The sequence below is a fragment of the Raphanus sativus genome, unplaced genomic scaffold (genome assembly GCF_000801105.2).
Source record: "Raphanus sativus cultivar WK10039 unplaced genomic scaffold, ASM80110v3 Scaffold0222, whole genome shotgun sequence".
Lineage (NCBI taxonomy): Eukaryota > Viridiplantae > Streptophyta > Magnoliopsida > Brassicales > Brassicaceae > Raphanus > Raphanus sativus.
Window position 1 is genome coordinate 29,435 of NW_026615542.1, and position 22,373 is coordinate 51,807.

The 22,373-nt window shown below is 39.4% G+C and overlaps 3 protein-coding genes and 1 non-coding gene across 7 annotated transcripts; 3 read left to right on the forward strand and 1 right to left on the reverse strand.

Moving 5' to 3' along the window:
* Positions 1 to 195: 195 nt before the first annotated feature.
* Positions 196 to 6,260, forward strand: LOC108847265 (uncharacterized). 4 transcript variants are annotated; one of them, XR_008939813.1, is made up of 3 exons: positions 196 to 4,074; positions 4,143 to 4,268; positions 5,695 to 5,833. XR_008939813.1 is itself a non-coding variant. In XM_056996428.1 (2 exons), the coding sequence occupies exons 1-2, from the start codon at positions 1,835 to 1,837 to the stop codon at positions 5,877 to 5,879; spliced, it is 2,619 nt and encodes an 872-aa protein (XP_056852408.1). In that variant the 5' UTR covers positions 196 to 1,834; the 3' UTR covers positions 5,880 to 6,260. The 4 variants fall into 4 exon arrangements, 3 of the variants coding, with proteins under 3 accessions (XP_056852408.1, XP_056852409.1, XP_056852410.1); XM_056996428.1 differs by having other exon boundaries at positions 196 to 4,268; positions 5,695 to 6,260; XM_056996429.1 differs by lacking the exon at positions 5,695 to 5,833 and having other exon boundaries at positions 196 to 4,082; positions 4,143 to 4,488.
* Positions 6,261 to 15,453: 9,193 nt separating this feature from the next.
* On the forward strand, positions 15,454 to 16,719 carry LOC108849574 (uncharacterized). The gene has a single exon (XM_018623134.2). It carries the CDS (start codon positions 15,597 to 15,599, stop codon positions 16,557 to 16,559), a length of 963 nt encoding a protein of 320 aa, XP_018478636.1. The 5' UTR covers positions 15,454 to 15,596; the 3' UTR covers positions 16,560 to 16,719.
* A 770-nt stretch (positions 16,720 to 17,489) lies between these two features.
* LOC130501599 (uncharacterized) lies at positions 17,490 to 22,355 on the forward strand (the record flags this gene model as incomplete). The annotated part of the gene is given in 5 exon segments (XM_056996431.1): positions 17,490 to 17,587; positions 18,675 to 19,013; positions 19,347 to 19,632; positions 19,714 to 22,020; positions 22,022 to 22,355. Coding segments are annotated over 5 exon segments (3,364 nt in total), but the record flags the coding sequence as incomplete, so codon positions are not given.
* Positions 19,207 to 19,313, reverse strand: LOC130501600 (small nucleolar RNA R71). The gene has a single exon (XR_008939814.1). It is a non-coding gene; the product is annotated as a small nucleolar RNA R71 (small nucleolar RNA).
* Positions 22,356 to 22,373: the final 18 nt, after the last annotated feature.

Consider the following 22,373-nt stretch of genomic DNA (forward strand, 5'->3'; position numbering starts at 1 on the left):
CAAAGCCGATCATAGGATTCAAGAGGGATCTATCATAATTCCAGGAGGCCCAATATCAGGAGAAATGGCCACGGAATTATGAAGTTATGATCCATTCTCCAAAACCGGTCAAACCAGTTCTACACATGCCTCAATTGGAAGCTAACCGGTTCAATCAGCTTCAAACCAGATATTGGCGTCCAGGAGATTATTTCAACCAATCAGGAGGTATTGAAGAAGTCCTTAGCTACACCAGAGCCCAGGAGATCAGCTGGTTCAATGAAGAGTCACTTAAATCAAACCGGAGCTATTTATGGCAAGATTGGACAATCTTTCGGTTTGATCATTTCCAAGCCATTCCAATCCGACCAGAAGACATCAGGACTAAACCAAGACGTCCAGGAGACATTAAAGGAGTCCAAGAAGTGTTCCATGAGTTCATACCATGCACCAGCCCTCATTGGATCAGGAGGATCCACACTTACACCAAGCTGCCTTATTTGGAGAATCTTGCAATAAAGCTCCAACAGCTCTTTCTTCAGATCAGGCACGACATCAGCTCATTCCAGACCATAAAGAAGATTCCCAGGAAGCTCACTTATCCCCTTAAACCATCCAGGTTCAAGAAGATATCAAGATAAAAGATCATCTCTTTGCAAAGGCCACAAATCAGGCTAAAGGCTAGTTTCATGGAGCCATCAAAGCCTTTGCTTCCAAGATTTTTATTTCAAATTTATTTCTTTCCTTTAGTCATTTTTAGTCTGTTAGAGAGTCCCAAGGTCGAGCCTATATAAGCTCAGTAGTTGTCTTGTAATAAAACCACCCTTGAATTTTATGAATGCATTTGCAGTTTTTTCTAGTTTTTCTTAAAACTATTATCTAAGTCTTTTGAGTGTTGTGAGAAGCAGCTCTTGAGCAACCTGAAGTATCAAAGCCTCCTTTCACAGAGCTTTGTGGCGTCCTTAATCCCCCCATCATTTCCATCTACTGATTTTCCTTGAGAGAGACTTCAGTCTAGCAAGGAAATCCCATATCTATCCATCTTCCATCCATTGATCTTGTTGAGAGAGACTTCAGTCCAGCAACAAAGATCTCATCTCCATCAATCTATCCCTTTTCTATTTGTTTTTATTCATATTATCATTCTGATTCATATTCATATTTGCTCTTGTTTGCATCATAAACTTATAAAACTCATAAAAAGGTTCACTCTTTGTTTCAGGTACCAATCCGAACTATTGGACTAAACCTCAGTTCCATATTTCCGGAAGGCCTGACCCTGTGCCCACAACATTTTGGTATCAGAGCTCAAAGCTCCTGAATCAGGTCCATTCTATCCTTGCATCATTCATTTGCTTGCATTTGTTTTCATCTTAAATCAAAAAAAAAAACAGTTTTTGCATTGTTTTGTTCTTAAGAAAAGAAAAACAAAAGAGAAGAAGTTTCTTGCATTTGATTCATGAAAATTTTGAAAAGAAATCTCACATTGTGTTTGCATTCATTGCCCAGCTCCCCTTGCCATATTTATATTTTGTGCATTCATTTCAAAAAATTTTTTTTTTTGCATTTTGCATTTTTGACTCTTCCATAGAAAATTCAAAACAAAATTCAGCATTAGTTTTCTTTCCATATTTTCTTTTCATTTGTGTTAATTGTCATTCCATATTAGTTTCATTTCGAGTTTGCATTAAAAAAACCAAAAGAAAAATCATTTTTGCATAGTTGATTTCATTTCGGTTCATATTTGCATATTTATCGGTTTTGTTTAAATTAGTTTGCATTGCTGCATTGTTATTTTTCTAAACCAGAACTTCCCTATTCTTCACTTGATCTTTGAGAGTGTTTTCAGGAAGCCATGGTAGGAGAAACACACGGACAAAGTCAGATGGCCAAGAAGAGCCAACATTTGACAGCTTTGCAAGAGGTTGAACAGATTGCTCAGTTGAGGAAAAGAAGAAAGGCACAAGGCCAACGTCCACAGCCAGGAGAAAGAAGATTTGGATATGCACCAGAGGCTGTCTATGTCGAGCCCAAGCCACCAGATCCTTCAAGGATCAATCAAACCCCAATTTCTAAAATCCACAACCATCATGTTGTTAATTCTCGGTTTGATTATAACTCTTTTGCTGATAAAATTGAACTCTTAAAATTTTCAGGAAAAATAGGTTATCTTAGATGGGAGAGGAACCTTGATGAATGGTTTCACTACAACAACATCTTGAAGGAAGAAAAGCTAGCTTATGCCATTGATCATCTAAAAGGAGATGCCTTTAAATGGTGGGTACAAGAAGAAGATGATAGGAGGTTTTACAAGGAGCCAACTATCAAAACGTGGAGAGCTCTTAAGGAAGCCATGAGACATGAGTTTGCACCAGAGTTTACAAGTTCTGAAATTAAGGAACTTTATCCAAGGAGGTATCCAACTCATGGTTCCAAAGAAGCTAGAAAAGTTGTTGCACAAGAGAGTAAGAGAGGCTGGTCTCAACAAGCCAACTTGCAACCAAACCAGGGGCACGCCATTGTCCAATGCCTAGACCAGAAAAGTGACATCCCAAAGGCCATGGAGAGTAGAAGTGTCAGCCAAAACACTTTGATCAGAACCAAAGCAAAACCATTGCTAGATACTATGCAAGTAAAAGCTAAGGTAAGTCCTATACTTAATAATTTGGTTTATGAATCTTCTCCCACTGGTATGAGTCACTTGTCTTTGTCAAAGAATGTTAAGACAGGTCCTGAGGTCCAGCAAAATCCGAACTCCACATCCTTGTTTGAATCCAAAGTTCACAAAGAATTATTTCCAAGGAACAAGGAGATTTTAGACCTCAAAGAGGAGGACACACCAAGCCAAGGCAAGTCTTCTGATTTTAAAATTCTGAAAGATCAGACATGTTTTAAATGTCATAAAATAGGACACCTTGCTGAAGCTTGTCCCATTAAACATGTATTGAAAGAAACATCACTAGAAACTGAAACTGAAAATTTTAAAATAAGTGATAGTTTTATTCAATCTGATTTGTTGGTTCCAAATTCTTGTATAATGCACTTGTCTTTGTCAAAGGGTATTGTATCAGGAATTAAGGAGCATGAACTTAAAAGAGAAGACCTATTCTACCAGCATGGTATTGCTAAAGAGGAGGAAGCCATAAGTGAGGCTGGAAGAAATGATTTGTTGCTTAAAGAAGCAAAACCTGTAATCAAAGTATCAAACCAAGGTAAGTGTTTAACATCACCTTTAGATACTGGTTTAAATTTTTATATTCTTGGTACAGGGATACCAGATGAGAGCTCTATGCTTACTGAAGTGCCAAGGGCCGAGCTAGACCCTGAGATCAATCAAAATCCACACCACAAGTGGAAACCAAAATCTGAACAAAGAATTGTTCAAGTGCCAAAACCTGAGGTAAATTTCACTATAGATCAGAGTGCTATTATTATATCCATGATAAGATTAATGCACTTGTCTTGTCCAAGAGAATGTGAAATATTTTCAGGAACAAAGGAGGAGTACACTGCCCAAAAAGAAGAGACACAATCCATGATGTTACAAGATGCTGAATCAATGCCAATAAAAGTCAGCCAAATAAAGGGAAGTGTTTCTAATTTAAATTTGCCCTTATTACTTGATAAAGAAGACATTATGCACTTGTCTTTGCCAAGAAATTTTGATCCAGGAATAAAAGAAGTTGAAGTTCATAACCACCAAAGTCAAAAGTTGCAAAGAAGACAGCAACCAAAAACAAGATATCCAAAGAAGAAAATCATTCTTCAACTTATGGAAGCTATCAAAGTAAGTCTGGAAATTTCAAATTATTTTTATCAGTGTCCAAACACAGGTATAATGCACTTGCTTTTTGTCCAGAAAGATGAGAAATTTTCAGGTTGCAAAGAAGAAAGCTTTAAAGAAATCCCACCGGATAATCTTTTATTGCTTGGAGAATCAGTCCCAAAGATGGTCAGAACCATCAACTCCAAAAGTGTGGAGAACCATCATCTCCAGAAGGGAAGAAATGACAATGTCCAGGCCAGAGGCGTGATCATTTCCCATTTCTTTAAAGAAGAGCCACCAGATGCACAAACCATTACCAAACCAAAATTGTATCAAGGTAAAGTTCTAAACTCCCAAAAGAGAATGAAACCTGACTTGCTCTATTGTGGTGTATCAGGTTATCCAGTTTTGAGGTCAAAACCTTCACAAGGGGGAGGGGATGATGTGGTCATCAAACCAGTAGCTGAACCGGAGGTCAACCAACCTGCACAAACCGGCCACTTTGGAGGTACCAGCGACAGAGGTACAGTCCCAGGCGAATATCTCAACCACCAGAAGTTCTTTTGTCATGAATCCAATTTTCCTAGAAGGCCAACTCATCAAGGATTTACTGAGACTTGGAATTACAAGAAAAGCTTCACGGAGGAAGAAGTTATGAATATTACAAACCGGAGGTTCCCCAGCCCATCCATCTGCGAGAACCGACTTTTGAAGGAGATTCAAGCCCAATGAAGGAGCGGCCTGAACCAAAGCCGATCATAGGATTCAAGAGGGATCTATCATCTTTTCAGGAAGCCCAATATCAGGAGAAATGGCCACGGAATTATGAAGTTATGATCCATTCTCCAAAACCGGTCAAACCAGTTCTACACCTGCCTCAATTGGAAGCTAACCGGTTCAATCAGCTTCAAACCAGACATTGGCGTCCAGGAGATCATTTCAACCAATCAGGAGGTATTGAAGAAGTCCTTAGCTACACCAGAGCCCAGGAGATCAGCTGGTTCAATGAAGAGTCACTTAAATCAAACCGGAGCTATTTATGGCAAGATTGGACAATCTTTCGGTTTGATCATTTCCAAGCCATTCCAATCCGACCAGAAGACATCAGGACTAAACCAAGACGTCCAGGAGACATTAAAGGAGTCCAAGAAGTGTTCCATGAGTTCATACCATGCACCAGCCCTCATTGGATCAGGAGGATCCACACTTACACCAAGCTGCCTTATTTGGAGAATCTTGCAATAAAGCTCCAACAGCTCTTTCTTCAGATCAGGCACGACATCAGCTCATTCCAGACCATAAAGAAGATTCCCAGGAAGCTCACTTATCCCCTTAAACCATCCAGGTTCAAGAAGATATCAAGATACAAGATCATCTCTTTGCAAAGGCCACAAATCAAGCTAAAGGCTAGTTTCATGGAGCCATCAAAGCCTTTGCTTCCAAGATTTTTATTTCAAGTTTATTTCTTTCCTTTAGTCATTTTTAGACTGTTAGAGAGTCCCAAGGTCGAGCCTATATAAGCTCAGTAGTTGTCTTGTAATAAAACCACCCTTGAATTTTATGAATGAATTTGTAGTTTTTTCTAGTTTTTTCTTAAAACTATTATCTAAGTCTTTTGAGTGTTGTGAGAAGCATTTCTTGAGCAACCTGACTTATCAAAGCCTCCTTTCACAGAGCTTTGTGGCATCCTCAATCCCCCCATCATTTCCATCTACTGATTTGCCTTGAGAGAGACTTCAGTCCAGCAAGCAAATCCCATATCTATCCATCTTCCATCCATTGATCTTGTTGAGAGAGACTTCAGTCCAGCAATAAAGATCCCATCTCCATCAATATATCCCTTTTCTATTTGTTTTTATTCATATTATCATTCTGATTCAGATTCATATTTGCTTCTGTTTGCATCATAAACTTATAAAACTCATAAAAAGGTTTACTCTTTGTTTCAGGTACTAATCCGAACTATTGGACTAAACCTCAGTTCCATATTCCGGACTGCCTGATCCTTGCCCACAACAGTAATGGTCTGGGTGCTCTATTAATCGATGATGTAGGTGCCACGACATGGCGCTTCCTCTTTCCACTCATCGCCGGAGATTTATTAGTAGTGGCTTCTGTGAAATCGCCGGTGTGAGAGGTTGATGTAGGGAGAGAAGAGAGTTGGAGTTGAGGCTGTGAGATAAACAAATGGTTATTAGATTAGGGTTAATTTGTTAAACGTAGGGATTAACAATGGTTTGGCGCTTGTAATTTTTTGAGGCTGTGAGATCCCATCTCCATCAATGGTTTGGCGCTTGTAATTTTTTGGCTTTTGGGTTTGGGCGCTTCTAATTTTTTTTGCTTTTGGGTTTGGGCGGTTTAGCCAAAAAATTGGGTTTAGGCGTGGGTTAGTTAAAAATTTGGTTTTAGGCAGGTTTTAATTTTTTTTTTCAACTAGGTAGGTTTTAATTAGTAGCTAATTACAATTAAAAAAAAAAACTACACACCCATAAGATCAATGTTTCAATAATAAATCATTATATTTTTTTCAACCAGGCAGATTTTAATTAGTAGAAAAATACAATTAAAAAAAAATACACACCCATATAATTATTTTTTTGACGGCAAACGACTATTCTATTACTCAAGCTTGAGGTGGTCTGACATACCCATATAATTAACGTTTCAATAATATATCATATACATATTGCCTCAAATAATATATCATAAAAAAATACATACCCATTTGATTAAGAGATTTTTTATTCCTCTTCATCATCATCGGATGACGATAAATTACACTGGAATTCGTCATTTGGTTCTCTATCTGCCACCTCGAAATCTAGATTTATTGGTTCTTCTCGAGCATGCACCAAATGCTCAAATTCTAGGTTTTCAATTGTAGTCAAAGAAACAGGATCATCGTTTTCTTGTTGTAACATCACCGGGGCTACATCTTCATACTCTCCAGGAATGATTAATCTCCTCGGATTCACTTTTAGAACATTGAGCCATAACTGCTTTGGTTTCTTTACATACGGATACGGGATATAACAAACTTGTTCTGCTTGTGATGCTGTGTAATATCAAATATCAATAAACATATATACATATTAATGATATCAATCAATATATATATATACGTACCTAGAATAAATGGGTCATATTTGTCGTATTTCCTCGATGAAAGAACATCAATGATGCCGCCATTGCTCCGTCGGGTGCCTCAACCAAGAACAGGGTCATACCACTTACACTTAAAAAGTGTGATTCCCAAATCGACCGCCCCTTCATACTGGATTTGTATGATATCAGTTAAGATCCCGTAGTAATGTGCTTCATCAGTTACATTTGTATAACTCTCCCCTTTAACACATACTCAATTTTTACAAGTCTTTCTTCCCTCGCCATGCTTCTCCGTATGAAACAAAAACCCTCTTGTGAAATATATAGGCCATGTTTTAGCTTTATTCACTGGTCCATTCGCCATATCTTTAACCCAAAGAGGAAAAGGATGTGTGTTGCTCCAGAAGCTAACCTGTATAAATAAATTTACATATATATATATATATATATATATATATATATATATATCAATATAAAGAACGAAAAAACACTACCGTTCATCTATAATTACTAAGACATACATAATCTTTCACCCATATATGATATTCATCGGCTCTCTTTGCAGAGAGTTCATTTTCGGAGATGTCTGGATACTTTGCACTGATACAATCTTCGAACATCCTATATTAGACAAACAACAAATATGAAATATGTAAGTAGGATATATAAAAAAAAACGTAAGGTTAAGAATTGTTAAATTATATACCTCTCAAATGGCTGAAAATAATTACAATTTCGCAAAACATATGAATGTGCGCATCGATAATCTTTTTCGGATAGCCATAGTTCTTGCATTTCCCCACTTGGACGACCTACATGAGTAAATATATCAGGTACTCCTTCGACATGATATACAGGGACATCACCTTCATCAAATCTTGTGAACCGGCCCAAATGATGAAATTATAACATGTTAGAAATGAAAAAATTGAACATGTGAATCATATATATGTATTTACCTTGATTTTGTTTGTATATTGTCAGCAAAGTAGTGCTCCGAGATAAAAGTTATCTTCTGATTGATATATGCTTCAACGATCGATCCTGCCGCATATATTTTGTTCTTTGCAGTTGCTTTCAACTTTTTGAAATTCCGTTCAAAAAGATACATCCACCTATATTGCACGGGACCTCCTAGTTTAGCTTCATATGGGAGATGTATAGGCAAGTGTTGCATCACGTCAAAAAATGATGGTGGAAAGATCTTTTCCAAATTGCAGATTATCAAAACTATGTTCTCTTTAAGTTTTTTAACCTGGATTTCTTGCAAAGTTCTCGAGAAAAGGTCACGAAAAACTAAACCAACCCCTACAATATAATTCAAATTGCAGATTGTGAGTACAACACAAATTATCAACACATATATTTTTCAAAATTTCATAAAACAGAAGAAATTACTACCTTATAACGCAAGATGGACGTTTTGGTCTAGGAGTTTTGCAAATATAAATGGAAGTAGCCTCTCCATAAAAATGTGGCAGTCATGACTCTTCATGCCTGAAAACTTGCCATTCTCATGATCAACACACTTAGCTAGGTCTGAAGCATAACCGTCTGGGAATTTAATCGAATGTTTCACACATTCCAATAAACTTGTTCTTGCGGTCTTGTCCAAAGTGTAGGGAGGGAAATGAGCTTGCCCGTTGCTATCAACATGTAAATGTTCCCTATCACAGAAAAGTGACATATCCAATCTTGACTTGATTGTGTCTTTCGACTTACCCTTCACATTCATAAGAGTATTCATGATGTTGTCAAAAAAATTCTTCTCAATATGCATCACATCAAGATTATGTCGAAGATTGAGGTCCATCCAGTATGGCAGTTCCTAGAATATGCTTTGCTTGTGCCAATTATGGGTTTTCCCATATCCAGGTTTCTTCTTGTCGTGACCATTTCCACCACACTCGGATGTTTTTGGTGGATTGACACCTTTTAACCGCTCTGAATAAACTTGCTCACCAGTCAAAGATTCAGGTGGAAAATCATTCTTAGCGTGTTTTCCCTTCAAGAAATCCCTTTTATTCTTCCTCAGTGGATGGTCGTGAGGAAGAAATCTTCGATGACAGTCAAACCAACAGGTCTTCCTTCCATTAGGTAGATAAAAAGCCTTACTATCTTTCATGCAAATTGGACAAGACAACTTACCATGGGTCGTCCATCCCGATAGCATGCCATATGCCGGAAAGTCGCTTATCGTCCGGAGAAGCACAGCTTTAAGATTGAAATATTGATTCAAGGAGATATCATATGCTTCAACTCCAGTAGACCACAACTCTTTCAACTAAGCAATCAGAGGTTTGAGGAAGATATCTAGACTAGCTCGCGGGTGATTCGGTCCAGAATTCAAAATTGTGAGAAACAAGTACTCTGTATTCATGCACATACCAGGGGTAGATTATATGGAGTCAAGATCACTGGCCACAACGAATGATTATTAGACATTCCGAATGGATTGAAGCCATCCGTACATAAGCCAAGATAAACATTACGAGGTTCTTCTGCAAAACGGGGATATAGATCTTGAAAGTGTTTCCACTCCGCCGCATCTGACGGATGACACATTTCACCCTTCTTTGCTTGGTGCTCTGCATGCCATCTCATTGCTGATGCAGTCTTCTTGCTCTGGTACATTCTATTCAATCTGTCAGCAATAGGTAGATACCACATACGACTATATGGTACTTTCGCCCTACGCCGTTCATTTCTAGGCTTCCATCTTGGTGCATCACAAAATTGATATTCATCCCATTTTCATCTTCTTTCCAGAAGATCATACAATTGTTAACACAAACATCAATTGTATGGTATGTAATGCCCAGATTGCGCATCAACTTTTCCGTCTCGTAATGTGAAGTGGTTGATTGGTTTCCAGCTGGTAAATAGTCTGTTAACATTCGGCATACTGAATCCACAAACTTTTCACTCATATTATAATATGTTTTATTTTGCAGAACTCGAGCAGCTAAGGATAACTGCGAGTGACCTTCGTGACAACCATCATACAAAGGACTTTTGGCCCCTTCTAACAAGTCATAGAATTTTTTTGAATGGTTGGAAACCGGATCTACAACATTTTGATAACTATCATCATGTTGATAATTATCATAACTCACATTATCACAAAATGCATCATTCACCATTTCCACATATCTATCTTGTACTAAATTACCAACTTCTCCGCTACCACTTAAATGCGTCGGATCAACAGAACTCGTTCCTAATCCCATATCTATTTCTTCTCCGTGGTTGTACCAAACATAATAATCTTGCATAAATCCTCTACTATATATATGTTTCAAGATTTTTGGCCCCAGGAGAAATTTATCGTTTCTGCAAATACTGCAAGGACAAAAGAACTTACCGCCATTGCTCTGCGTTAATTCCTGACTATTTGCAAACATCATGAATTCCTCTACCCCCGCAACAAACTCTCTCGAGAAATTCCCCGTTTCTTCATCGATTCTCTTGTACATCCAATCACGAAAATTTTTGTAATTGCCCGTCATTGTAGTTCACGATTTTTTTTCTCTTTTTGTTATTCTTTTTCTTTTTTTTGTTAATATTTTTTTTTGTTAATCAAGATTTTTTTTATCTTGAAAAACGTTTTTAATTAATTCTCACGAGTGATGATTTACTAAAGGAGTCGATTTTTCTTCTATATATAAAACATTTACCGACTATTTAGCTACCGTTTTGCTACTTATTTTGTGACTGTTTTATGACTGTAACTGTCGGTCATAAAAAACCGGTGTACTGAACTCATGGCGATTTCCACGTGTTTTCTAACTGTCTTTTGCAACTGATATTGTGACTATTTAGCAATCACATTTCGCAGTCACTAAACGGTCGCTAATTTGCGACTGATGCCCGACGACATTGTAGCGACGCTATGTTTAGTAGCTAAGTGGTCGTAAATAAGTGACTAATTGACGACGATATTTTGTAGTCGTAAAATAGCTACTAACTAGCGACTAAATATAATTGGTGGCAAATCAGTCGCTAAATGGTCAGTATTCGGTTGGTATATTTAGTGACTGCGGCTATAGTCACAAAATTCAGTAGGGAAAAACCTGTTTTCTTGTAGTGAGAACATGGTCGCGACTTTGATACTCATACGAGACAACGAAGGTAACCTGCATGACCAAGAAGGTCACATGCGTAATGCAGTAGGTCAGAAGATTAATGATCAGGGGGCTGCAATCACTGATCTAGAAGCTGAGACTGCTGCAGCAGCTGCTCAAGCTACAGAAGAAGCTACCTGAAACATATCACTGGCTGACTACACCATCCAGATCAATATTATGCCAATAGATCTGCTATCCATCCTCCAAACATACAAAGAGCTGATTTTGAGGTGAAGCCTATATACTACACACTTGTAGGACAGACACCCTACAGTGGAGCGTCTAACGAGCATCCTATGGACCATCTAGAAAGGTACGAGGATCTCATATCTGCTGTGAAAACCAATGGAGTCCCAGCTGACTACCTACTCTGCAAGCTCTTCAAGTACTCTGTTACTGGAGAAGGTTTACAATGGCTTAAGCAACTACCACCAGGATCTCTTACATCCTGGGATGACATCAAGAATGCTTTCTTGATCAATTTCTTTGATGAGGCACGCACATAAGATTTGAGAAGTAAGATTGCTACATTCATGCAGAAGCCTACAGAGCTTTCAGACATTGTTGGGTTAGTTTTAAGTCCTATCAGAGAGATTGTCCACACCATGGATTCAATGAAGTACAACTGCTCAGCACTTTCTTCAGAGCTTTAGATCTGACCTATCAGACAGCACTAGATATGGATAGTGGAGGAAACTTCAACATCAGGAATCCAGAAGAGGCTGTGAGATTTATTGAAAACTTGGCAACCAGCAACAGCACCAAGAACACTGATTATGAGAGAAGAAAAGCGGCCAATGCCCTTGGACATGAGCAGTTGGACGATATGCAAGACAAATTGGACAGTGTTAACAAGCTTTCTTAGGAAGCAGGTTAGCTTTGCTGAAGAAGTAGAAGCTACAGAGACTGATGAGGAGAGATATGAAGAGGAAGATGTTAATTACATAGGAGGATTCCAGAGATTTGGAAATCAGAGTGGAAAAAGGAACTTCTATGGAAACAGTGAGAGGATAAACTACAATCATAATTCACAGTACCAGAAGCCCTTCAGCAACACCAACTACATCAACAACAAGAATCTCAACAATTCTTTCTACCAGAATCCACCACCACCTACTCAGGAGAGCATTATTGAAGCAATGCTTGACTCGGTTATAAAGGGTCAGCAGAAGCTTACTGTGGATTTCAATGAAAAGATAGATGCTGCATACAATAGCCTGAATGCAAAGTTTGACACTTTGAACACTCATGTCAAGAAGTTGGAGACACAATTCATTCAGACAGCAGAAGTTATTAGGAGGCAAGAAGCCTTGATAAAGGGGAGAGAAGAAGATCTCATCAGCCACCACATCAATGCCATCACAGTGGATGATTTCTGGCAAGTGAATGAGCATGAGAAACTTCAAGAGGGAGACTTTGAAGAAGAGAGCTCCATGGAAATCGACAGTTGTCATTGGCATCGATCGACGCCAGAAGATAGTCATCGATCGACATGGGAAGATGACTATTGATCGATGTTTGAATTGCCACATCGATCGACAGAGTCCACAAAGTCTACAGCTATGAGCAACCCAGTCCGGATTATGATACATGCAGAGTTTGCAGCAAAACACCCTAACCCACTCTACCCTCTCACTGATCGATCTGAAGAAGAAGAAATAGATCGACAACTAGAGAACCCCATTGATCGACATCATCAATCCGAAATCGATCGATGTACAACCACTAAACCCCGAGTGCAGCTACCAAACATAGATGTAGCCCTACTCAATGCACTCAGACCCCGACTCAAATCTACAGAGAACCCACCAGAAGAGGTTGAGGATACATAAGAGCCTATGAAGATAGAAAATGAAAGTGCAAAGAGAACCCTAAGAAAAAGGAAAGAAAAGGTTCTCAAGCACTATAAAAGAGAGGCTAATGCAAAGGAATTAGAACACTCGAAGAAGAGAGTTCTAAAGGTACTAGAAGAGAGACCCTTTGAAGAAGCATACTTCACACACAGATTGTTGATGTTCTTCAGAGAGACAAGAGTAATAGAGGTTGATATTGAGAAGATGTTCAACCAGACATTGAAGAAGAAGAGCGACCCTGGAGAGTTCATTATCTCATGCCTAGTTAAAGGCATTGAATTCTCACATGCACTATGTGATACAGGAGCATCAGTCAGCATCCTACCAAAGGTTATGGCAGACCATCTAGGTCTGAAGATAGAACTTTCCAAGGAATCATTCTACTTTGTGGATTGTTCCAGGAGGAACTCATTAGAAATCATCATAGACCTTGAGGTGCAGATTGGTAATGCCCTAGTTCAAGTTGACTTCCATGTCCTAGACATCAAGTTAAATTGGAATTCTTCTCTACTAATTGGAAAAGCATTCTTAGCTACTGTGGGAGCAGTTTGCAATTTGCAAAAATGCCAGATGTGTTTGACACTGATCAACCCAAAGATTCACTATGATCCAGTCAAAGTTGTCAAGCCATAGATGCCCTGCAAAAAGCCTCCAGATGAAGCAAAACTCGTAGCAACATGCTACTGTGCAGTCGAGTACGAGATAGAATACTCAGAATCGATCGACACCCACTCAGAGACATCGATCGACACAACTGATCAACCATCGGTCGAACAGTCAGTCGTCACATCGATCGATTCAAGCAAAAGTTTTCACTCCAAATCTATTGATAGTACACCTATGTACGAAGTTGATCACTTTCCAGATGACTACTCATATTGGAGTTTGGATTTAAAAAGGGAAATTAGTACTAATTTACAGTTTTTATGGAAATTTTTTATTTACAGTAACTTTCTCAAAAGGAAAATTATTATTAAATATTATTTATATGAAAAATTTTATTTAACACAAAAAGGAAAATTATAATTTCTTAAAAGAAAAAAATATTGTAATATATCTTTTACTAATTTCATTTTGGATTTAATAGGAAAATTACTATTAATTTACTATTTGTATGGTGTGGGAACCGAAATTCACACCGTCAATTTCTGTTTAAATTAGGAAAGTTAAAAAAGCCTTAATTTCCCAGAGGTCCCAGATTTCTGCTAAACCACACGCCAATCAATCAGAACACGAGAGAAAGACAATAAAAATAAGAAATCGTAAAAAAGAGCAAAATGAGTCGTATTCCGAATCTGTGTTTGAGCGTTACAACAAGGTAGAAGCCTTAGCCACAAGAGCTGTTGGTGAGATTCCTAGTTCTAACAACCTAAGACTGCAAAACCTAGTTGAGTTGCAGTTCGAAATAATAAAAACGGAAAGTTGCCTAAACGCTCTAAATGCTAAGTTTGCTCTAAAAAGTTCTTTTTTCTTCCTCTCGCCTAGTGCTCCTTATATACTCCTCGCAATGTCGGTTTGAGCTTTCCTGAAGTACCCTTTGGCCGACTTAAGCATCTTTCAGAAATATTTCATTTCTCCCGATCTTCATATTTATCTGCGGAAACTTGATATTTATCTGCGGAAAGTTAACATTTATCCTCTTTTGGGGATAAAAGATAGATTTTCGTAATGTTGACGGGCTTTGGTTAAATAAAAAAACGTAAATGGGATCTTAGTCTCGTTTGGGACCTCTTTAGGACGTCTTTTGGACTTATAACGTTTGTTACGATTTTTAAACAAGTTATCGTAAAGCTTTGACGATAACCGCTCTTAGGATTGAACAAGGGTCAGAATAGTCGTATTTCATGAGAGGTTGTATCGAGATTTAGACGAGAATGCATGAATTGGTGTTGTCCTGAAGGTTTCGGGTTGGATCGATGTTCCAAGAAGGACCACTCGACGATTGTCGAGTGGCTCGGGTTAACCGACCACTCGACGATCGTCGAGTGGCATGGGCGAACCGACCACTCAATGATCGTCGAGTGGTTCGATGGGCGGACCACTCGACGATCGTCCGATCAGGCCATTCGATGATCGTCGAGTGACTGTGTCGGGCTATCCGTCCGATGATCTTCAAGTGGTTCGGTACTTCGACGGTTTGTTTGCTTTGATCTAGTTGATACTTCTCTCGTAAAAAAATTGTTTCGGTAATTAAAATTACCGAAAGTCATATATTTTTTAGAACTATATTTTCGAAAATATAGTTTCCAAGGATTTTCAGGTGTTAATTCCTTCGTGACCGTTTTTGATCCCAACATATGGAAATTATTTTATTTACAATACTTTTTCTCAAAAAAGGAAAATTACTATTAAATAATTATTTATTAAAAAATTAATTAACATATGTCACAATCTTAGATACAAAATTGATATATGTCACAATTATAATCATGTTAATTAATAACTTTAAAAAACTAAGCTTTATATAATAAGATTTTATGAGTTAATTGGTGTATAATACATAAAGAATGATAATATTAGTTAAATACTTTAAATCAATAGAAAAGTGGTGATGAGGAAAAGTGTATACAACTAAATATGATTTAATGTTTGTTTGGGTAGGGAGTGCAAATTTCTTTATTTTATTTGGTCAGCAAAAACGGTCGAAGTTCTCTCTTTCCTCTCGCCTTCCTTGATCCTTTTTAGTTCCCTTCTTCTCATTGCTCTTGAGACCATCTCTGAACTCATCGGAAATCAAACAGTTCTCGTAAAGACAGAAACAGAAGAATGGAAGTGATGAGCTTAAACACTCCATCTTCGCAAAGAAAATTCTCTGGCTGCTTCTTAAGCGCACCAACAAGCCCACGAAGAATCACAGAGTGGTACAGAGAGTACGAGGAGGAGGCAAAACGAAACTTCTTCGAACATTCTTTAATTCCTTTCGACTGGGAAGAGATTCCAGGCACTCCGAGGAAGATAGCTAAGAATGAAGAAGATACTGTGAATGATTTTGCCTTTGAGATCGGTGATAAATCTGAGACGAGGTCGCTTTCCGCAGAAGAGCTCTTTGATGGAGGCAAAATCAAACCCTTGAAGCCTCCTCCGTATTTGCAGTTTGATAATCAACAGTTTCAATACGAGGTCTTATCTCCAGTTTCTTCTCGAACTCCAAGATCACCTATTGCTCATGGCAAGGACATCCTCCGCAAAGCTTTTTCGCCAAGAAAGAAACCTGTAGATGTAGATCCGTTTGAGGTCGCCCTAGATAACACTCGCAAAGATGTCGGTGAGGAAAGAGGGAGAGGGAGGCATCAGAATTCGAGCCGTAGAACCGCTCGATCGCTTTCTCCTTTTCGGGTTTCGGCTTATCCATGGGAAGAACAAGAACAGACAGAGGTACAAGGTCATGAACAAAGAAAAGGCTCCTTCTCTTCTATACAGTCTACATCTTCATCAACTTGCATGTCATGCAAGTCATCATCTTCCTCAAAGAAATGGAGGCTAAAGGACTTGCTTCTTTTCCGTAGCGCATCGGAGGGAAGAGCAAGCCACAACAACAAAGATTTCGTGAAGTCGGTTTTGGGTTTGTTCAGGAAACAAGAAGACAGCAAGACCTCGAGTTCTACAGGAAGAGGATCACCATCCATTTCCGCCCATGAATTCCATTACATAGCTAAAAAGGCAGAAGCAAAAGGTTTGAAGAAAAAGACTTTCTTGCCTTACAGGCAAATAGGAAGATTCTCCTTCTAAATTATAATATTATTTGATTGATTCTTTGAAGGCCAAACCCAAAATGATTATTTTGTTTGTCTAATTACATGTTCTAAAGAACACAATTACTTCTTCTCTCTTGCCTGGTTGATGTGTTTCGGAAGCTAGTAAAATGAACATTAATCATTTGAGTTTATTATTTCTGGTGCATAGTATATTTGTCTATTTGCATTAGAGTGACTTACATTACGTATGAAATATCCCAAAAACTAAGCCCAGAAAAAAAAAATTATTTTAAAAGGGAAGTTCGAAGGATCCAAAGCTCCATTATGATTAAACTTCGAATTTAACTTATTTTCTTATAATACGGATCAACCATCTCTTTTTCTCCCATCCACAAATCCGAAGTAAACCCTTCCTAATAACAGTCAAGACAACACTTGCAAATGAACTGCAGCGACCAACCACACTCTCAAATCCCTTAAGTCACGAAGTTTCCCAAAAAAATCCAACCATTATAAAAAAAAAATTTCTAAACTTCCAAATATTGCCTTAAGAAACCTAGAAAATATGCCTCCTGTCTTTTCTCTCTTTTGCTTTTTGTCGTACATTTTTGGTATGTTCCTGATGTCTTGCATATTTCCATTGTTTTATCTTCATATTTTCATGCATTTTGATCATCAAAGACATCATCTAGGCATATCTAGGATGCATTTCATTGCACATGTCCTTATCAGGTGTTGGAGATGCAACATGGTGATCATGGTAGGTTTGAGAGGTGTTTTAGAAGCAACAATGATGTTCCAACTCGTGTGCTTATTTCACCAAGTGTTGCAGCGGCCTTTTGCGTCCACAGCGGCCTTTCGTCACGGTGTCATTATGCCGCTGCGAAACCAAGTGTTGGATAATAAAATTGCGTACGCTCAATCGATTTCCCGCAGCGGTTCCTGAAGCCGCCACGTTACAATCATGGAGAAAATGAGGCTAAGTGTCCCAGCGGCTTTTGGGCGCAGCGGCCTTGAGGCCATGAGTCAGGATACCGCTCCACGTCGAGAGCCAGCGGCCTTGTTACCCACAGCGGCATAGTGGCCTGTCATAAAGCCGCTGTGGACGGTGTTTTACGTTAAATTACTATTTTGCCCTCTACGATTTACACACTCTAAACCTATGTTTAAGTTATCACTTTGTAGCCACCAGGCATCTTATCTTTTGTTACTTGGTAAACATCATTCTATTGAAAGTTCTTGATCTCTTTTGATCATTGATTCGATTGTTCTTGTTGTTTATCTTATTGATTTCTTATTCTGTTAATGATCAATCTGAAACCTCAAATAGGTTTAAGAGTGATCATGAACCTTAGTGAGTAATCCACCATTGAATTCATGGGTTAGGAAGATTTAGGGTGATTAAGTTAGTTCTAGGATGTTTTAGTATTAATCAAACCTTATTCTTTGCCTAGGAGAGTATTCGTAATGCATCTATTGAGTTGGCCTCTCAAAAGTTGATCTTTAGACATCTCCCACCCACAAGGTGTTCGATGATATGTCTGAGTCAACTCTCCTAAGCTCTTAACACACCTTACCAAAGACATTTGTTGTTAAGGGTGTTAAGATAGCCAATAGACTTGTTTGTTAATGATTGCTTTTATATTATTCAGCCAAAGACATTTGATGTCTGAAATATGTTAGCAAATGAGCATTCATCTAGACATAGAGTTTGTTTAAGATTGTGTCTAAGCTTAAGGTTGATTAGTTTGATTGATTGTTGCCATCCTTAGCTCGAAGCTTGATCACCCAAGGTCTAAATTCCTATACCCATGAGTTCTCCTTTCTCATAAAAGAAAGTTCATTTGATTTACTGTTTTAATTGTTTAGTTATTGCATTTTAGGGTCTAGAAATCATCAAATCATCGATTGCACTTAGATTAAGGAAGTACTTGCATTCTTGGTGCTTTGAATCCCTTGGAATTGGTTCGACATTTCACTCATATTACAACATTTGTTTTAGGAGCTTTGAAACTCCTAGCATCAAATTGGCGCCGTTGCCAAATTCCGAGTTGATTTAAACATTGAGATTTAGTCACTTGCTTGAGACTAAGTCATTTTTCTTTTTCTGTTTACTGATTCTACATTTTCATCCCTCTTTTACTTTCAGGTGTATGAACTTGAGGAGCAAGGGCACATCAGACCTAGTTCCACTTGTACCTGACATCAGAGCACTTGAAAGGGGTATATCAAGACAGAGAAGAGCTCAGCAGGACATCGATATGGATCCACCTGCAAACGGTCAAGGGGTTAACCCTCAGCATCCTCCGCGACCTGCTCGACCGATTGGTACCTATGACCGTCCCAACATCAATGGTCATAGGCTTGGCATCAGAGCCCCAGCTGTGGAGGCTAACAACTTTGAGGTCAAACCAGGTCTCCTCAACGTGATCGAGAACAACAAGTATCATGGCTTGGCTGTAGAAGACCCATTTGATCACTTGGACAAGTTTGACAGCTACTGTGGTTTGTCAAAGACCAATGGTGTGTCCGAGGATGCCTTCAAGCTCAAGCTATTCCCTTTCTCTCTGGGAGATAAGGCACGTCAGTGGGAGAAGTCTCTACCTAGCGACTCCATCACCACCTGGGATGACTGCAAGAGAGCATTCTTGGAGAAATTCTTCTCTACTTCAAGAACTGCTAAGCTAAGAAACGAGATATCCAGTTTCCAGCAGAAGAACTTAGAAGGCTTCAGTGAAGCTTGGGAGAGATTCAAGGGCTACCAAGCTCAGTGTCCACACCATGGTTTCTCCAAAGAGAGCTTGCTGAGCACCTTCTACAGGGGTGCACTTCCTAAGTACAGATCCAGATTGGATACTGCAAGTAATGGGTTCTTCTTGGGGAGAACTGAAGCAGATGCAGAGGAGCTTGTTGACAACATGGTGAAGAGTGACGCAGTCTACAGTGGAGACCATGACAGAGGAGACAGAACTGATGATAAGCAGACGAGGAAAGAGTTAAAGGCTTTGCAGGATAAGATCGACATTCTGATTGCTGATAAGGCTACACAAGAGCAGCTGAACTTCGTTGGTAACCCAGCCCAAGAAGCACCTCCTGGTGCTAATGAAGTTGAAGGTTTGGAAGGTCAAGAAGAGCTATGTTTCATCAACAACAATGGTAGTTGGTACAAGAAGGAGCCCAATTTTCAGTACAACAACTACCAACAGCGATCTTACCCAAACAACCAGCAGAATGGTTACCAGCCTAGGAACAACCAGCAAGGCAATTCTCAGCCTCAGCAGAATCCTCCTCCTGGTTTTCCTAACAAAGGAAACCAATCTTCTCAGCAGCAAGCTCATCCTTCTAGTTCTGCTCCTCAGGCCAGCAGCACAGATATTCTACTGAAACAAATCTTGGAGTCTCAAACTAGAAGTGAAAAGCATGTTGGATATGAGCTGAAGAATCTCCACAACAAGATTGATGGTAGCTACAATGAGCTTAACAACAAGTTCAAGGCCTTGGAGAACCAGTTTGCTTCTTTGACTACTCACCAAAACCGCCAGCAGGGTTCTCTACCTGGAAAACCTGAGCAAAACCCCAAGGAAACAATGAAGGCTGTTACCCTTAGGAGTGGCAAGCAGTTGCCTCCTCCAACTCTCACCAAGGATGCTGAGAAACAAGGTGGGGGGGTAGCCATCAACATTGATGATGAGGTTGTGATTGTGGATGAGAAGATCAATGATGAGATCTTAGAGAAGATTGTGGAAGCCAAAGGCAAAGGAAAGGTGGGAGAAGAGAAGCAAACAGTGAAAGATGGTCAAGCTGCTGCTCCAGCAACTGAGAATCCTTTTGTTCCCCCTCCTTATGAGCCCAAACTTCCATTCCCTGGAAGGTTCAAGAAGCAGCTGCTGGAGAAGTACAAAGCCTTGTTTGAAAAGCAGATGAGTGAAGTTCAGATTACAATGCCCATCATTGATGCTTTCATGCTGGTTCCTCAATACAGCAAGTTCCTCAAAGATGCTGTAGCTGCAAAGAAGAAGGAGATGCAAGGTATGATGATCCTCACTCATGAGTGTAATGCCATCATTCAGAGACTTGATGTTCCAAAGAAACTAGAGGACCCAGGATGCTTCACACTGCCTTGTGCTCTTGGACCTATGGTTTTTGAGAGATGTCTCTGCGATTTGGGAGCTAGTGTCAGCTTGATGCCTTTGTCAGTTGCAAAGAAGCTTGGTTTCACTCAGTACAAGAAGTGTAGACTCTCATTGGTGTTGGCTGATCGTTCAGTGAAGTACCCTGTTGGCATCTTGGAAGACCTCCCTCTTATGGTCGGAAACTGTGAAATCCCTACAGATTTTGTGGTACTTGAGATGGGTGAAGAAGCTCAAGATCCCTTAATCCTTGGGAGACCTTTCTTAGCTACAGCTGGAGCTATTGTGAATGTGAAAGAAGGCAAGATTGATCTCCACTTGGGTAAAAGGCATGTTCTCCACTTTGACATCAAGGAGGTTATGAAGAAACCAACTGTGCATGGGCAAATCTTCTACATTGAAGAGATGGATGCTCTGGCTGATGAACTCCTTGAAGAGCTGTCTCTAGAAGATCCTCTACAGCTGGCTTTGACAGTGGAGAAAGAGGCTGAAGTGATTGAGAACCTGGAGAGTACTGCCTATGGGATGATGCTGGATTCACACAAGGGGTTTGAGAGTAAGGATCAGTACGAAGAGCTGCCACAAGTGGTCCATCAAGTAGCTTCAGTGACTCAACAAGAGAACACCCAGCAAGATGACTGGAGCGAGCTTAAGGCGCCCAAGGTGGAGCTCAAACCACTCCCCCATGGTGTAAGGTATGCATTCCTTGGCCCTAATGAGACCTATCCTGTCATTGTGAGTAGTGAACTTACTGAACCTGAGCTTGCTGAACTTTTGAAAACACTTAAAAGATTTAGAAAAGCAATAGGTTACTCCCTTGATGATATCAAAGGGATCTCACCCACTTTGTGCATGCATAGGATACATCTTGAGGATGAATCAATGACTTCTATCGAGCATCAAAGAAGGTTAAATCCTAACCTGAAGGATGTTGTAAAGAAGGAGATTCTTAAACTTTTAGATGCTGGTGTGATTTACCCTATTTCAGATTCTAAATGGGTATCTCCTGTGCATGTGGTTCCAAAGAAGGGTGGGATCACTGTGGTGAAAAATGATAAGGATGAATTAATACCCACAAGAACCATCACAGGACATAGAATGTGCATTGATTACCGAAAACTGAATTCTGCATCTAGAAAGGATCATTTTCCATTGCCATTTATTGATCAGATGCTTGAGAGACTTGCAAATCATCCTTTCTATTGTTTTCTTGACGGGTATTCAGGGTTCTTCCAAATACCCATACATCCCAATGATCAAGAGAAAACGACATTCACATGCCCCTATGGTACCTTTGCTTATCGAAGGATGCCATTTGGGCTGTGCAATGCTCCAGCTACCTTTCAAAGGTGCATGATGTCGATTTTTCTCTGATCTCATTGAGGATGTTGTGGAGGTGTTTATGGATGACTTCTCTGTCTACGGATCTTCCTTTTCTGCTTGTTTGTCTAATTTGTGCAGGGTCCTACAGAGATGTGAAGACACCAACCTTGTGCTCAACTGGGAGAAGTGTCACTTCATGGTTAAGGAAGGGATTGTTCTTGGACACAAGATATCAGAGAAGGGGATTGAGGTAGACAAAGCAAAGATTGATGTGATGGTCAGTTTGGCTCCCCCGAAGACAGTGAAAGACATCAGGAGCTTCTTGGGGCATGCTGGTTTCTACAGAAGGTTCATTCAGGACTTCTCCAGATCGCCAGGCCACTCACTAGACTGTT